This window comes from Dipodomys merriami, unplaced genomic scaffold (genome assembly GCF_024711535.1).
Source record: "Dipodomys merriami isolate MVZ:Mamm:240054 unplaced genomic scaffold, mDipMer1.0.p SCAF_37, whole genome shotgun sequence".
NCBI lineage: Eukaryota > Metazoa > Chordata > Mammalia > Rodentia > Heteromyidae > Dipodomys > Dipodomys merriami.
In genome coordinates, this window is record NW_027205270.1 from 12,463,691 (window position 1) to 12,481,326 (window position 17,636).

General features: G+C 41.5%; 1 protein-coding gene across 1 annotated transcript in view; it reads left to right on the forward strand.

Moving 5' to 3' along the window:
- The window catches only part of Kcmf1 (potassium channel modulatory factor 1), an 88,910-nt gene extending 81,766 nt beyond the window's left edge, over window positions 1–7,144 (forward strand). The window contains exon 7 of the mRNA XM_069989111.1: window positions 4,395–7,144. Within this exon, the coding sequence (XP_069845212.1) occupies window positions 4,395–4,656 (262 nt within the window). The 3' untranslated portion in view covers window positions 4,657–7,144. The remainder of the gene's footprint in view (window positions 1–4,394) is intronic.
- The last annotated feature ends 10,492 nt before the right edge of the window (window positions 7,145–17,636 follow it).

The window sequence follows — 17,636 nt, forward strand, 5'->3', positions numbered from 1 at the left end:
AGCATGCATGAAGCTCTACACTTGATTCCTCAGTACCACATAAACAGAAAAGGCCAGAAGTTGTACTGTGGCTCAAGTGGTAGAGTGCTAGCCTTTAGCAAAAGAAGCTCAGGAACAGTACCCAGACCCTGTGTTCAAGCCTCAGGACTCCCCCCTAAAAAAAGAAAAATACAAATATATATAATGTATATATAAATATACATTTTAACATGTATAATGTGTGTATATGTATATACCCTGAAACTATATTCTGACAAATATATAATTTTCCATGTTCATTCATTTTTCCTAATGAAAGTAGAAAAACTAAGTAACAAAAATAAGATTTATTCATTGTTGATCTCCTCATAATATGACATTTTAACATACTTTTTAAGGTAAGGAAAGCAGTGTTTGTAAGATCTCTGATCATGCAATTAGTATGTAGTATATTAGGGCTGAGTTTTTTTGGTGTTTTTTTTTTTTTTTTGTCTTGTTTTGTTTTTGCTTTTTTTTTTGTGGGGTTTTTTGATGGAGGGACAGATCCTAGATACTTGATGTAGAAAGTGATCAGTTGTCTTTAGTCAGAGTTTGGTAATGGGGCCAGCTAGTTTTGCTAACCCCAGTTTGAAGATCTTTGCTAAACAATTCCTTTTAGGTATCACATGGAGTTGGCCCATCAGAAAACTAAGCCCTGCACAGAACCAGGGAAACAGGAAAATATACAACAGAGGGGCCCATCAGCTACACTGGACATTGATGAAAACAAACTTAAGCAACTCAAGGGCAGCAATGGAAGGGAGGGTATGAGAGGGAAAGAGGGAACAGCTTACATTAAGCAAAAGGAAAGAAATGTACCTATCACCCGGGGTGGAAGAATAGTTGTATTAACTAAGTATCACTATCTCACAATACTGTGAAATTTGTGAAATATATGTAATCACTTAACGTCAATAAAAAGTTATTTTTAAAAAAAAGAAAGAAAAGAAAGCCCTAGAACCAGGTTATGTCCTGAAAATCAAGACAATAGTATCAGAAACATATGCTCTCCAAAGAGCCACAGGCCTCTCCCTGTTAGTTTATAGCTCTCCTGATATAAGTAATCTATGCAACCTGTACCTTCATAGAATAGATTTGATTGGCCTTTTCACAGCAGTTGTTTTCTTGTGCCAATGTTGGACTTGTACTCTAGGCCTCAGCACTTGCCCTTCAGCTTTCTCATTCAAGGCTGGGACCCTACTACTTTAGTCACAGTTCCACTTCTGGGTCTTTGGTGGTTAATTGGAGATTAGACTCACATATTTCCCTGAGTTTGCTGGCTTTGAACTCAGATCTGAGTAGTAGAATTACAAATGCATGCCACTGGTACCTGGCCTTGCCCTTCTGTAGTTCTCATTGAGACTATGTAGCCTTCTACCCAAATGCTAGTCCATTAACTAATCTCTAGTGACTTTCTTAATTTTTTTTTTTTTTTGGTGGCGGGGGGGGGGGGGGGGGGGGCTTGATCTTAGGGCCTGGGCACTGTCCCTGAGCTCTCTTGCTCAAGGCTAGCGCTTTACCTCTGAGAACCACAGCCACAGCTCCACTTCCAGTTTTTGAGTGATTAATTAGAGATAAAAGTCTTACAGGGGCCCAGCACCTGTGGCTCACACCTATAATCCTAGCTACTCTGGAGGCTGAGATCTGAGAATCACAGTTCAAAGCCAGCCCAGGCAATAAACCACTCAAGGTGAGCGGTAGAGCACTCACCTTGAGCTGAAGAGCGCAGGGACAGTGTCCAAGCCCAGAGTTCAAGCCCCATGACCAACCAAAAATAAAAAAGTCTTACAGGGACTTCTCTGCCCAAGCTGGCTTAGAACTGTAATCCTCAGATCTAGGATTACAGGCGCGGGCCACCAGCACCAGTGCTCTTAAATTTGTCAATGTGATCTGTCATTTCCTTTCATTGCATAGTTAGTGGATGTTATACATTTTCTTTAATTTCTACATTTAGAGCTTTTCATTTCCAAACCCCAAATCTAATAATCATTCATTCTAGAGTTTTAACACCTGTGAGATTTTGAGTAACTCAAACTCTGCTTCAGGCTCCTATTCCTGTAAAATGTTGTTAATAGGTCCTAACTGACAGTTGTTCAAAGAGCTAATGCATACCAAAAACACTTAGACTAGGGTCCTGTGATTAGGGCCCAGTACATGCCATCCATGTGGCTTTGGGATGCACTTGGCCTTTCAGCCTGAAGTTAAGTCAAGCAACAGAATTCAGTAACAATGAGCTCAAGTACTCGTGGGTTTTCAGAAGTCCCTGCTATATGTGCTGCTGGGCTCTCACCAACCCCATCTTCTAATTGGTTTTGTTGTTGTTGTTGTTGTTGTTTTTATCCCTGTACTCTAGGTGGCTTTCCTTCTTTGTCTCTAAAAGCAAAATCCGTTATTGAACCAGGTGCTGGTGGCTATAGCTATAATCCAAGCTACTCAGGAGGCTGATTTCTGAGGATCTCAGTTGGAAGCCAGCCCAGACAGGGCAGTCTGTGAGATTCTTATCTCCAGTTAATCACCAAAAAGCCAGATGTAGAGCTGTGCCTCAAGTGATAGAGCACTTAGTCCTGAGAGAGAGAGAGAGCCCAAGCCCTGAGTTAAGCAAAATTTCCATGATTTTAATGTTTCTTTAAATTTAGAGCTTGACCCTTTTTGTGTGTAGGGGTGGCAGTACTGACTTGAACTTGGGATCTTGTGTTTTCTGAGTACTTGCAGGTACTCTCCCACTTGAGCTATATCCTCAACCGTTTTGCTTTAATTATTTTTTGAGTAAGGTTCTCACGTTTATACTTTTTGCCCAAGCTGGCCTGGAACTACAATCTTCCTGAGTAGCTAGGATTATAGTCATCAACCACTATGCCTGGCCAAGAACTGACATTGTTAAAAATTATTTTAACAAGTTAGTGACAGGTGATAAGTAGGATTCTGTTCATTTCTCCATGTTCTGTGGATAAGCCATGTTTCCTAGCCTAGCCCATATCTCACCAGAACACAGGTCAGCTCAGCATGGCGGTTTTTTTGCTGTTGGGTTGGGATTTTTTGTTTGTTTTCTTTTTTTTTGCCAGTCCTGGGGCACTGTCCCTGAGCTTTTTGCTCAAGGCTAACACTCTACCACTTTAGCCTCAGCACCACTTCTGGCCTTATCTGTTTCTGTGGTACAGAGGAATCAAGCGCAGTATTTCATGCATGCACCACTAAGCCAGATTCCCAGCCCATGCTGTGGCTCACACCTATAGTCCTAGCTACCAGAAGGCTGAGCTCTGAGAATCACAATTCACTGTCAGCCAGGGCATGAAAGCTCATGAGACTATTTATATCCAATTAAGCACCAGAAAAAGCCAGAAGTAGCTTTGTAGCTTAGAGTATTAGACTTGAGCAGAAAAGCTCAGGGACAGTGCCTAGGCCCTGAGTTCAAGTGCAGAACCAGCAAAAAAAAAAGAATAAAATGGAAATAATAGAAAAAAGTCAAAAGATATTTTAGAGCCGGGCGCCGGTGGCTCACGCCTGTAATCCTAGCTACTCAGGAGGCTGAGATCTGAGGATCGCGGTTCAAAGCCAGCCCGGGCAGGAGAGACCGTGAGACTCCTATCTCCAATAAACCACTAGAAAACCGGAAGTGGCGCTGTAGCTCAAGTGGTAGAGCGCTCGCCTTGAGCTGAAGAGCTGAGGGACAAGCGCCCAGGCCCAGAGTTCAAGCCCCACAACCACCAAAAAAAAAAAAAAAAAAAGATATTTTAGATATCCCCCCCCCCTCAAAACTTGAATATTCTACTGACCATGTATAGGTTTTGTTTTGTTAGCAGAGTTGCTACTTTTTCTCCCAACCCACACGTGAAATTCTGGCTAAGGAAATAACTACTTCCCTAATCATCAGAAATATTTTCTCAAAAAAAGAAAAAAATTAAACCGGTACCACTGGCTCACACCTATAATCCTAGCTACTCCAGAAGCTGAGGCCAAGGCAAAGACCCCCCATCTCTAAATAAACCAAAAAGGCAGGAGTGAGCAAATGATAGGTGGCCACCTGTCAGCAAGAAAGTGGGTGAGGCGCCCTGAGGTCCAGCCCCAGTAAGACACAGAGAGAAAAAAAAAAAAAAAAAAAAACACTTTTTTTCTAGAGGGAGTAGAAGTCTAAATGTTTATTTTTATTGCTTTGTTTTATGTTCTCACCGAGCCTAATTGAGACAGTCATACCTCAGGGCAATGGTATTGCTACAAGTGTGGGGAATTCATGTGGCTATAATACAGTAATGAGTGCAAGGCGCTCCAGTGAAGTGTCCCACATTCTGAGTGCTGCCTCTGGAGCTGGCGCAGTGGATACTGTGCCCCTAGTCTCACTGACTTTTACCAATGAATTCTTTCTCTTTTAACTTACACAGGTTGAATGATCCTAAAATGTCTGAAACAGAGCGCCAGTCCATGGAAAGTGAGCGTGCAGACCGTAGCCTGTTCGTCCAAGAGCTCCTTCTGTCCACTTTAGTGCGTGAAGAGAGTTCATCCTCAGATGAGGATGAACGGGGGGAGATGGCAGATTTTGGTGCTATGGGCTGTGTAGATATTATGCCTTTAGATGTTGCTTTAGAAAACCTAAATTTAAAAGAGAGTAATAAAGGAAATGAGCCTCCACCACCTCCTCTTTGATGACCTCCCAATTCGCAGACAATGTCCTCTGTGCTGTATTTGCCAATGAAAGTGGACAACAACTATCCTGGGTTTGTTTGGTGATTGTAATTTCAGGTCTGTCACTCTTGTTACATTGTGTACATTCAAAAGGAAGAGAGAAAATATATATGATAATCATTTCCACTTAACTAATTTTTACTTCTAGCAGGTAAATGTAGGTAGCAGTGCAGGGTGATCTCTGCTTCCTGTACCTTGACATGCAAAAGGCTCTCCTAATATTCCACATTCAAACTGAAGAGGAAAATTGAAATCTCTAATGAAGCTGCTGTGTGTATTTATGAATATTAATGAATAAAAACTGCTTGGATGGTTTACCTTAACTACTGCATGAGGTTTTTTGCAGCGTGCATGAGTTTTAGTGACCTTGTTATTTAAAAATTAAATACAAGGAGTAAAACTTTAAAAAAACAAAAACAAAGCCCAAAGCTTTCCCAAACATTATTCAATGGTTATGGGACAAAATAGCTTTTGAATAATGTCTGCCTGAATCACCTTTCTTTGTGTGCCTCCTGTGCACAAAGCCAGCTCTGCAGTGGAATCTGGGGGTCCTAGCAAGGTGTGGCGCTCCGCCTGTGTCCTGTCGCCCTGTTAGTCATCTTGCCTGTACGGAGCCAGCCTGCCTAACTCATCTGTAGAAGACACCAGCACAACAGCTGTCGGAATCTGCTGCAGGCGCGCTGTGTGCCTGCCCTTAAAACAAATCCTACTCACTATTTGTTTCAAGTTTTTACTTTTTGTGGTTGTTTAAAATTTTTTTCCGATTGTTAAACATGTTTCATTCAGGTGTAGATGAATTTCATTTATTTTACTGTTCAACAAAGTTAACATGAATTATGTTGTCTGTTTTTAAATTTTTCACATTTTCAATCATATTCTGTGTTATTTATGTATTTGCTCTGTAGTTTGCTGAGACAGATCAGTATCAGGGGAGCTTTGAGGATTTGCCTTCCCAGATTTTGTCATGATGTTACAACCAAATTCTAAATGCTAACCTTAGCACCTTTTATTTATTGGGGTTTTTCTGGCATAACAAGTAAAGCCTTTTAATTGAATCATGCCACCTATATGCCTATATTATTAATTCTATGTAAAAAAAAAAAAAAGAAACTGTACAGCCTTTTGGGGTTTGTTTTGGGGTTTGGAGGGGCCGAGTTATTTTGTTTTCTGTTTTAAGTTTTGTGCATAGATGTTCACAATCGCTCCAAGGCAGGGACAATGGGTCTGGGGGTTGGGGGGGGCAGTTTTTGGAATGTAATTTTAGGACTTTTTAAAAAGGTGCGCACAGCTTCTGATAAATTTATAACTAGACTCAAACCTAATCATGTCTCGTTCCATTCCTCTTTTCTCCTCTCTCTCTCTCCCACCATCTTTGTCTTTTCCTGTCTGTGTTTCTCTGTTTCTTCAACCTGACAAGCATACAGACTTGAGCACCTCTCCGGTGTTCTACTAAGAACTGTGAAGTTCATGTTCATCCAAATGTACCAAAAAGAAGTCACCTCTATGTCTAAGAAACTGTTGCTTCTTCTCTGAAACTCCAACAATTTCCAAACATAATAGCTTTGTTTCCTTTAGTTTCTGTAATTGAAAATGTTTTGAAGGAAAATTTTACACTGGGCTTCTAGTTATACTAGAAGTTAAGTTCAGTGAGATTTTTCTTTTTCTTTCTTTTTTTTTTTTCTTTCTTTTTCTTTCTTTTTAATTGGTTGTTGAGAAGTTTTCAAAAACCGGTTTTCAAGCTGTGGTTTTTTCAAACACATCTTCTACACACAAATCATACATTTCAATAAAGCATTTTCAAGACTGTTGACCACTTGAATTTCTTTGGTGTTGGTGAATTAGCCTAACCATAGAGATTTTATATCTCTGATACAGTATTTTTTTTCTTTTTATGCTAAGTATGGAGGTCTTGATTTTGTGTGAATGCATTATTTTGGATATGGAGAACAGAAATTGCCAATTGTGTACTTTCCCTTTTCAGCATAAATTTTGGGGAAATGTAAGAGCCTCCATTTTGAACATGGTTTTAGGGAACAATTATAAAAGTCTGTTCAGGACAATTTAAACTAGATGATCAACTTATCACTTCAGAAGACTTAGAAGTTCATAAGGTTCCATCTCATGTAGAATACTGTATAATATAATTATTTTTATCAAATATTTTACAAATACCTCACCTCATCTTGTATGTAATCAATAATAATGTATTATTTTAGGGTAGAAAGACACAGAATATCAATATAAAAATATATTTAAGCCCTTCAAATTCTTGTGTCCTTTTTCTTTAGTTTCTGAATCAACATCGTATTGTTGGATGTACTACTGGATAAAACTAACTTGCAAAGATTTTAATGGAGAAAAGACAAAATTGAAAAATACTGTTTATTTCAACACTTTAAAATTTCTAAGGACCAAATCTTACGTCTTCGGAGGTTTTTGTGTGTGTTCTTTTCTGAGTGTCTATAATATAAATTTGTAAATTCCATAGTGCTTGTCTTTACTTCCTGTTTAGAAGTAATTGTTTCTGCCCAAGGTTTTCTGGAAGGAGTTTAATTTTAATAACTTGCAGAAAAGTAAGCACTTATACTAAAGGGTAGGAAGTACAGAAAATGTTTCTCAGTACATTTCTACTTTTGTGAAGTTTATAGAATGGAATACATAAGTACGTTGAACCCCAAAGTATTCCCAGATAAACTATGTGAAAACTATCTCATGGGCGATCAGGGAAAATAATGGAATTTAAAAATTGAAATAATTCACATCTTTCTCTAATTCTTTATTTTTTTGGGGGGGGCGGATCAGTTATGGGGCTTGAATTCGGCCTGGGTGCTGTCTCTAAGCTCTTCAGCTCAAGGCTAGTTAGTGCTCTACCACTTGAGCCACAGCTTCTGGTTTTCTAGTGGTTAGTTGGAGTCTCATGGACTTTCCTGCTGGGCTGGCTTTGAAGTGTGATCCTCACATCTCAGCCTCCTGAGTAGCTAGGATTACAGTCATGAGCCACCAATACCTGGCTAATTCTTGCTTTTCTAAGATTTTTCCAACTCTGAAAAAATGCAAATAGCTGTGCTTTCTTTTTTGACCACAATCAGAAAAATGAAATCTTATGATTTGTGTTTAGGTTGCATTATTTTTGTTTAGTTTCATTTGTTTATTTTTGTGTCAATCTTAAGGCTTGAACCAACAGGGCCTGGGCACTGTCCTGCAGCTTTTTTGCTCAAGGCTAGCACTCTTCCACTTGAGTCACAGCTTCACTTATGACTTTTGGTGGGCTTTTCCTGCTGGGGCAATCTTCAGAGCTCATCCTACTGAGTAGCTAGGATTACAGGTGTGAACCACACCAGGACCTGGTTTTTGTTTAGTTTTATTCCTCAGAATTTGAATCCAGGTTTGAAGCTAACAGCATAGTGGACCCTTATTTATGATTAGTTTTTTGTTTTCTGTGTACTGGTACTGCCTTAAGCTCAACTTTCTTGCTTGGGGCTGGCCACACTACCACTTGAACCAGACCGCTAATTTCAGCATTTTGCTGGTGAGATGGAGTCTCACTGACTTTTCTGCCCAGACTAGCTTTGAACCATGAACCCTTACTATTAGACTGAGGTAAAATAGAAGTATTGCCTCTGTAGTCTCCAAATGTAATTCAGGATTGCAGCTTGTTACAAATAACATAAGCAGCACAGAAATCGATTCTTCAACTTTTCTCTCAATATTTTAAAATAGTATTTTAAGTAGTACACTAATTTTCATCAAACATCTTTTCTGGTCCATTAGGCCTCAATCAAAAATCAGTGCCAAGCAGATACAGGTGGCGCACATCTGTAATCTTCTGAGAAGGCTTGAGATTTGAGGTTCACAATTGGATACCATGAAGGCAGAAAGTCCATGAATTTCAAAAGGTTGGAAGTGAAGTTGTGGCTCAATTGGTAAGGTGCTAGCCTTGAGCACAAAGAGGCTCAGGGATAGTGCCCAGGCCCTGAGTTCAAACCTCAGGACTGGCAAAAAAAAAAAAAAAAAGTGAAAGCAGAAAGGGCTAGGGGTGTGACAAGGAACCCCGAAAGTTTTCTCAATGGGTCCTAAAGAGAGCTCACAGCAGATACTCCACATCCTTCACATATTTTACTTTATGGTTGTTGAGGCTAGACAAACTTCAGTCCCTCATAGTACTATTCGAAGATAAATAAGAAAAGTGGGCATGGGGGGTGGGGGGAATGCTGAAAGGATTTGTATACACTTTGTGTATTCTGTAGAAACAAATGCTTTTTAAATAAGATTCCTGGAACTGAACATGATTGTCCACTGTGATTGGAATCTACTTTGGATACTACAGTCCAGTGACAGGTGTGTATAAGAAAGATAACTATGTGTATGACGGGAGAGCAAGTGCTAGAAATTCTTGAACAGATATATTTTTTTGTTGTTTTGTGTTTTGTTGGCTTTTTGTTTTGTCTTAAAGTCTGGGCCTGGGCACTGTCCCTGAGCTCTTCAGCTCAAGGCTGTTCTACCACAGCACCACTTTGATTTTCTGGTGGTTAATTGGAGTTTAGAGTCTCACAGACATCCCTGTCCAGGCTGGCTTTGAGCCACATCCTCAGATCTCAGCCTCCTGAGTAGGATTACAGGCGTGAGCCACTGGCACCCAGCATATATCAGTTTTATAAAGCCCCACAACCACATCGGCTACAAATGAGGTATGTTTTTAGTCTTCTTTTGTCAGTACTAAGAATGGAATTCAAGGCTCAACTTGCCTACCTACCATTCCACTTCAGCTAAGGCCCCAGCCAAAGGAGTATCTGTTGTGTGTTGTGAGTTACTTGGATGCACAGTTGGGGCCCATGTTACACTGGCTTCAAGTGTGGTAAAGTAAAATGTTAGGAAGGAACGTTTCCTGGAATTAGGCAAACGTTGATAATGCTGGTGAAAGGTAATGACTATGCTCTTTTTAAAGCTCAGCTAGAGCCTTTAAGACAATTTTCTTCCTGAAATGGGAGGCAGCAGATACATGAATTATCTCATGTCCAATTTAGCATGGGGAGAAGTTATTATCAAAATGCAAGATAAGGAGGGCAGCACTTTGCAGATTTTTATTTTTATTTACTTTTTTTGGTTTTGGGGCTTGAACTCAGGACTTGGGCACTGTCCCTAAGCAATTATACTCAAGGCTAATGCTCTACCACTTTGAGGCACAGCACCACTTCTGGTTTTTATGTGATTTATTGGAGATAAGAGTCTCACGGACTTTTCTGCCCAGGCTGGCTTTGAACCATTATCCTCAGACCTCAGCCTCCTGAGTAGTTAGGATTACAGGCATGAGCCACCAGCACCCAGCTTGATTTTATTTTTTTAGAATAGCGTAATTCCATGTAGCCGTCAACTTCAGTCTTGTTGAAGCAGTGTTCCTTTCTGATTAGTATTCTTGGTACTCTGATTTCTCTTTCTGAAGCCTGTCTCTTGTTGAATAGTGTTTCTATAAATGCCTGTGCTCAGGGAGTTCCTTAAGGAACCTGCAGTAAACCACTTGAAGATGTAGTGTTCAGGCTGGACTGCTATGATAAGGTGCTGAACACGAAGTCCTGGGTTCTATTTCTACCACTGCCAACTTAAAAAGGAGACGATATTTCTTGCTACTTTTTCTGATTGGTTAGCAAATTCCATTTTGAAAGACAATTCACATCTTCCAGAGAAACCTGAAACTTAAATCCAAGTTATCTTTAAGCCACATGCTGTCATGGTAGGTGCCTTGGTTGATTTCCTCAAGTTACAAAGCCTGGAAGTTCACAGGTTTTAGAAAGTTGAAGCCAGGGGCTGGGAAGGTGGCTCAGTGGTAGAGCACTTGCCTTGCATGCCTGAGGCCCTGGGTTCGATTCCTCAGCACCACATAAGCAAAAAGAAAAAAGCCGGAAGTGGCGCTGTGGCTCAAGTGGTAGAGCACTAGCCTTGAGCTGAAGAGCTGAGGGACAGCACCCAGGCCCAGAGTTCAGGCCCCACGATGACCCAAAAAAAAAGAAAGTTGAAGCCAGGCCCCTGAGGCTCACAGATGCAGTCTCAGCTACTCCGGTGTGAGAGACCTGAGGGAGCACAGTTTAAAGCCTACCTTGCAGCAGAAAAGCCTGTGAAATTCTCTCTCTAGAGAAAAAAATAACTTTGCTGCAAGAGTGGTTCATATAAAGCACAGCAGAGCCAGAGCATGAGCCACTGAGTTAAAGCCCCAGAACCAGCAAAAAAGGAAAAAAGTCAGGCTTCACAGCAGCTAGTAAAAATGCATGGCCTGCAATATCCTATAATGAGATACAGGAAGCTATCAAAAGTCTTCCAACAAAAAAAAGCCCAGGACCAGATGGATTCACAGCAGAATTCTATAAGACCTTTAAACAAGAACTAATACCCATACTCCTCAAGCTCTTCAGAGAAACAGAGAAGGAAGGAGCTATCCCAAACTCATTCTACGAAGCCAATATCACACTCATCCCCAAACCAGGCAAAGACCCAACCAAAAAGGAGAATTACAGGCCAATCTCCTTGATGAACACAGATGCAAAGATCCTTAACAAGATTCTAGCTAACAGAATCCAGAAACACATAAAAAAAATAATTCACTATGACCAGGTAGGCTTCATCCCAGAGACACAGGGATGGTTTAACATACGTAAGTCAATAAATGTAATCCAACATATCAACAGAGCCAAGGTCAAGAATCACATGATTATCGCTACAGATGCAGAAAAGGCCTTTGACAAAATTCAACATTCATTCATGCTAAAAGCTCTGGAGAAAATAGGAATAGAAGGAACATTTCTAAAAACAATAAAAGCCATTTATGACAGACCAATAGCCAATATTATACTTAATGGGGAAAAGCTACAACCAATTCTCCTAAAATCAGGAACAAGGCAAGGATGCCCACTGTCTCCACTCCTCTTCAATATAGTACTAGAACCCTTAGCCAGGGCAATAAGGCAAGAAAAAGACATTAAAGGGATCCTCATAGGAAAAGAAGAAGTTAAACTATCCCTTTTTGCAGACGACATGATACTATACCTCCACGATCCCAAAAACTCCATCCCCAAACTCTTAGAAATCATAAATCACTTTGGCAAAATAGCAGGATACAAAATAAACCCACAAAAATCAGTTGCCTTCCTATACACAGATAATGTACAGGAAGAGAGGGAAATAAAGGGAGCAACCCCATTCACAATAACCTCCCGAAAAATAAAATATTTAGGAATTAACCTAACCAAAGATGTAAAAGAACTATTTAATGAGAACTATAAAAAGTTAAAGAAAGAAATTGCAGAAGACACTAGGAAATGGAAAGACCTCCCATGCTCCTGGATAGGCCGACTTAATATAGTAAAGATGGTAATACTTCCAAAACTAATATACAAATTCAACGCAATTCCTATTAAAATCCCAATGACGTACATCACTGAAATACAGAAAACAGTCCAAAAATTCATATGGAACAACAAAAGACCTAGAATAGCCAAAACAATTCTAGGGGATAAAGACAATATGGGAGGGCTATCCATGCCGAACTTCAAACTCTACTACAGAGCTATAATAACAAAGACAGCATGGTACTGGCACAAAAACAGACCCGAAGACCAATGGAACAGAATAGAAGATCCAGAAATAAATCCACAGGCCTACAGCCAGCTGATATTCGACAAAGGAGCCAAAGACATACAATGGAAGAAACACAGCCTCTTCAACCGTTGGTGCTGGGAAAACTGGGCAGCCACATGCAGAAAACTAAAAGTGGACCCCAGCCTATCACCATGCACCAACATCAACTCAAAATGGATTAAAGACCTTAACATTAAACCTGAATCTCTGAAACTACTGCAGGACAGAGTAGGAGAGACACTTGAACTAATAGGCACAGGAAGGAACTTCCTGAACAGAGTCCCAGGGTCACAACAAATTGGAGAGAGACTCGACAAATGGGACTACCTTAAAATAAAAAGCTTCTGCACAGATAAAGCTATCGCAACCAAGCTAGAAAGACAACCAACTAATTGGGAAAAAATATTTACCAGCAATATATCAGACAAGGGGTTAACATCCTGTATATACAGGGAACTCAAGAAACTAATCCCTCCCAAACCCAACACACCAATTACTAAATGGGCAAGGGAACTAAAGAGGGACTTCTCAAATGAAGAAATAAAAATGGCAAAGAAACACATGAGGAAATGTTCATCATCCCTGGTGGTGAAGGAAATGCAAATAAAGACAACCCTGAGATACCACCTTACCCCAGTCAGAATGTCCCACATCCACAAATCAGCCAACAACAAATGCTGGAGGGGATGTGGAGAACGAGGAACGCTATTACACTGCTGGTGGGAATGTACACTCATACAACCACTTTGGAAAGCAGTCTGGAGGGTCCTTAGAAAGCTAAAGATTGACCTCCCTTACAACCCAGTCATACCACTTCTAGGCATCTACCCTGAACAACAGGAACCAATATACAAGGACACGTGCACCTCCATGTTTATTGCAGCACTGTTCGCAATAGCTAGGATATGGAAACAACCTAGATGCCCCACCACAGATGAATGGATATAAAAATTGTGGTATCTATACACAATGGAATATTATGCAGCCATTAGAAATGACAAAATAATGGCATTTGCAGGGAAATGGATGGAGCTAGAAGGAATCATGTTGAGCGAGGTAAGCCAAGAACGAAGAGACAAACAGTACATGGTCTCCCTGATAAGTGGATGATGAATCCAAAAGGTTAGGTGATATGACAAAACTAACAGGACTTAAGAAACAAAGAACTCCCACTCATCTGGTTGAACCACTACTAAATATCCCCATGCTGCTGATCACATATATGGTATATAACATATGAGCACCGTTATATATTACAGACTGTGATAGACAATTTGCTCCAGGAAAGTTAGAATGAACTTGTGACTTTAAATGAGCATCATTATTCCACAATACTGTGAATTTCCGGAAATTAAGTAATCACTTAATCACGATCAAAAAAAAAAAAAAAAAAAAAAAAAGAACCTTGGGGAAGGGAGGGAGGGAGGGGATGGTAGGGGGAAAACAATGGAGGGGGTAACAATGTTCAAGAGGAAGTGGAAGTGTACTCATTACCTCACTCATGTAACTGTAACCCTCTGTATAGTATCTCTACAATAAAAAAAATTAAAAAAAAAAATGCATGGCCTGTCCAATTGTAACTGTTAATTGTACAGATAACCCACAGACATGGGTAAGTATTGGGTGTGCCTGTTTGGAAAAGTCTTGGGAGCCATGTGTGCTGTCAGGCTGCTTTCCAAGGCTGGGTGGTGGTCTTTACCTACCAGGGTCTGGTTTTTGTCCTCAGCAGGCAGTGGACATGTTCTTCTGTGGACATGTTTTCGCATTCATTCCTACTTTTTGTCCCCCAAAGGTTTGCTTCGAGTTTTCTTTCTTTTGTTCCTTCCTCCCTCCCTCCCTCCCTCCCTTTCTTCCTTTCTTTCTTCCTTCCTTCCGTCAGTCATGGGTTTGAACTCAGGACCTGTGCGCTGTACCTGAACTCTTTTGCTCAAGGGTATCACTACCACTTTGAGGCACAACGCCACTTCTGAGTTTTTGAGTGGTTAATTGGAGATAAGAGTCTCACAGGGACTTTCTGCCCCAGCAGGCTTTGAATTGGGATCCTCAGATCTCAGTCTCCTAAGTAACTCAGCAAGGATTACAGGCATGAGTCACCAGGGCCCAGCTTGCTTTAAGTTTTAAACAACCTGCAATTTTTTTTTTGGTCGGTCATGGGGCTTGAACTCTGGGCCTGAGTGATATCCCTCAGCTCTTCAGCTCAAGGCAAGCGCTCTACTACTTGAGCCACAGGCCACTTCCAGTTTTCTGGTAGTTTATTGGAGATAAGAGTTTCCTACCTAGGCTGGCTTTGAAACATGATCCTCAGATCTCAGTCTCCTCAGTAGCTAGGATTACAGGCGTGAGCCACCAGCGACCAGCTACAACCTGCAATTTTTACAGACATCCTCTTTAAAAGACTTAGCCGGGGGCTGGGAAGTGGCTCAGTGGTAGAGCGCTTGCCTTGCATGCCTGAGGCCCTGGGTTCAATTCCTCAGCCCCACATAAGCAAAAAGAAAAAAGCCGGAAGTGGCGCTGTGGCTCAAGTGGTAGAGCACTATCCTTGAACTGAAGAGCTGAGGGACAGCGCCCAGGCCCAGAGCTCAGGCCCCATCACTGGCAAAAAAAAAAAAAAAAAGACTTAGCCGGGTGCCAGTGGCTCACACCTGTAATCCTAGCTACTCGAGAGGCTGAGATCTGAGGATCTCGATTCAAAGCCAGCCGGGGCAGGAAAGTCCATGAGACTCTTATCTCCAATAAACCACCAGAAAACCAGAAGTGGCACTATGGCTTAAGTGGTACAGTGCTCTCCTTGAGCTGAATCGCTGAGGGATAGTGCCCAAGCCCAGACTTCAAGCCCTATGACCGACAAAAAATAAAGACTTCTTTAGAAACAATTTCCTAAAGGGACCTTTTCTTACAAGCCCAGTGTTTTCAAGATACCAAGCCTGTTAGAAGATCAGATGACTGAAGTGATCCTGGAATGAGCTCCTTAAGTCTACCACATTTATATGCTACAGTGTAGAAATGAACCTCAAATATGAGAAATCAGGACTGTTTAATACTGGTGCTGGCATAAAGTAGATACATGCAACTCTAAGCTAGACAGTCCACAGTCTCCTTTTAATGTCTGACCACTCCCGTCTCCAAGGTTGCAGGTGTGAGCCATGGGTGCATGGGCTATTTTGTGGCTTCTTAAACTTAGTCATGTAAGCTGTTCTTCCAGTCTTAAATGCATATAATTTTGCCTCAGAGCCTCTCATGACAAGACATTCTCCAAAACCTTCATTTTTATGAGACATGATCTCCTTTGTGGTAAGGTTGGCCAAGAGCGAGTGCTGCAATTTTAAGCCTGTGCTACTACCATGCTCCAACTAATGTTATGTTAATGTATGTAAATTAGCAAAAATGTTGCATTGTAGAAGAGCTTGTAGCTGCCGCTACAAAGTGTGAGTCCCAGTCAGATGGCAGCCCACATACTTGCTCACCACACTTGGAATTAAAATTTACCTTTAGCTGGGCACTGTCAGCTAGTCAGGAGGCTGAGATCTGAGGATCACAGTTCAAAGCCAGCCCAGTCAGGAGAGTCTGTGAGACTTTCCAATAAACCACTGGAAGTGACACTGTGGCTCAAGTAGTAGAATGCTTGCCTTGAGCTTAAGAGCTGAAGGACAGTGCCCAGGCCCAGAGTTCAAGCCTCACAAACAACAACAACAACATTTATCTTTGTGGTGGCTCATACCTATAATCCTAGCTACCCAAGACACTGAGACGGTCAATAGTAATCCTACCAAGACTACTACCCTTAACCTAAACCTTACCATAAACTTAAATCTAAACATACCTCAAACGCTAACCTTACTGTTACCCTACCTTTTAGTGAGTGTGTATGCCAGTACTGGGGCTTAAATTTGGGGCCTTGTGCTCTTGCATAGCTTTTTCACTAAAAGCTGGCAAGTTACCACTTGAGCCACACTTCCACTTATGACTTTTTGTTGCTCAATTGAAGATAACACTGTCATGGGCTTTCCTGGCTTTGAACTTGGATCTTCAGATTTCAGCCTCCTGTCCAGCTAGGAATAATGACAGAGGAATTGTGGCTCCTAGTTACCCCTACCTTTAAACCTAATCATAACCTTAACTCTAAATTCTACATCTAATTCTACATCTCTACATCTGTGTGGAGTGTGTGTGTGTGTGTGTGTGTGTGTGTTTGACAGTCCTGGGGTTTGAACGCAGGGCCTGGGCACTGTCCGTGAGCTTCTTTTGCTCAAGGCTAGCACTGTACAACTTGAGCCACCACCCCTCTTCTGCTTCTGTGTATGTGGTACTGAGGAATTGGACCCAGACTTCATGCATTCTAGGCAAACATTCTATCACTAAGCCACATGCCCAACTTACATCTAATCTTAACTCTGAGACTACCCCAAACCCAATCATTATAACCCTGACCCTGATCTTTTCCCAAACCCTAAACCTGACACCCTGGAGCCACAGGTCACCCTTTATCTCTTAATCTTATCACTACCCTAAGCTTTAACCTCTTAACAAGAACCCCTACCTCTATTCCTAACCCAGATCCCAAACCTAACCCTAACCCTAACCTACCCCTACTTAAAATCCTACTTCTAGCTAACCCTAATCTTAACCTTAAACCTATCCCTAACCCTATTGTATGGTAGCTCAATCAGGAGACACAGAGGAGCCACATTTTGAGAGGTTAAACTGGGAGCCTTAATTGGAAAGCTGGTGGTTGCAGGTAGACTTGTCCCAAAGACCTGCAGCCCCTCAAATACACTTAATACTGTTAGAAAACTGAGCCATGAGAGTAGTAAAGCAAAGAAAGAGCAGGAAAACAACAACAAACCACATCAACTCCAATGGAGAGCTGAAATGGGATGCATGGTGACAGGAGATACAGGACACGAGGCATGGTGTATGGCACCTGAGCTGGTCTGTGCCTAAATAGTGTCAGGAGCAGGGGGCCAGGGTCACAGGAAACTCGAGAGTCTCCCAAGTTCAAAGCACAGTAACCTATTGTCCAAGTCCCTGCCCCTGCTTCATGGAATTCAAGCATGCCCATCACATGGGAAGTTCACCTTCCTCCACCTTGAAGACAAAAGGGTGCCAGTTACACCCAATTCCCTATCCACCATGTAGCCAAGATGGTGCCGGCTAGACCCCACCTCCCCATTTCAACCCTAACTCTGTCCCAACTCTTGCCTTTAATATTCATCCAACCCCTACTCCCAACCCTAGCCCTAAAGCTAACCCTCCTCCTAACCTTAACCCTATATCTAGCCCTACCTCAACCACTAACTGGACCCTTAACCCTAGCT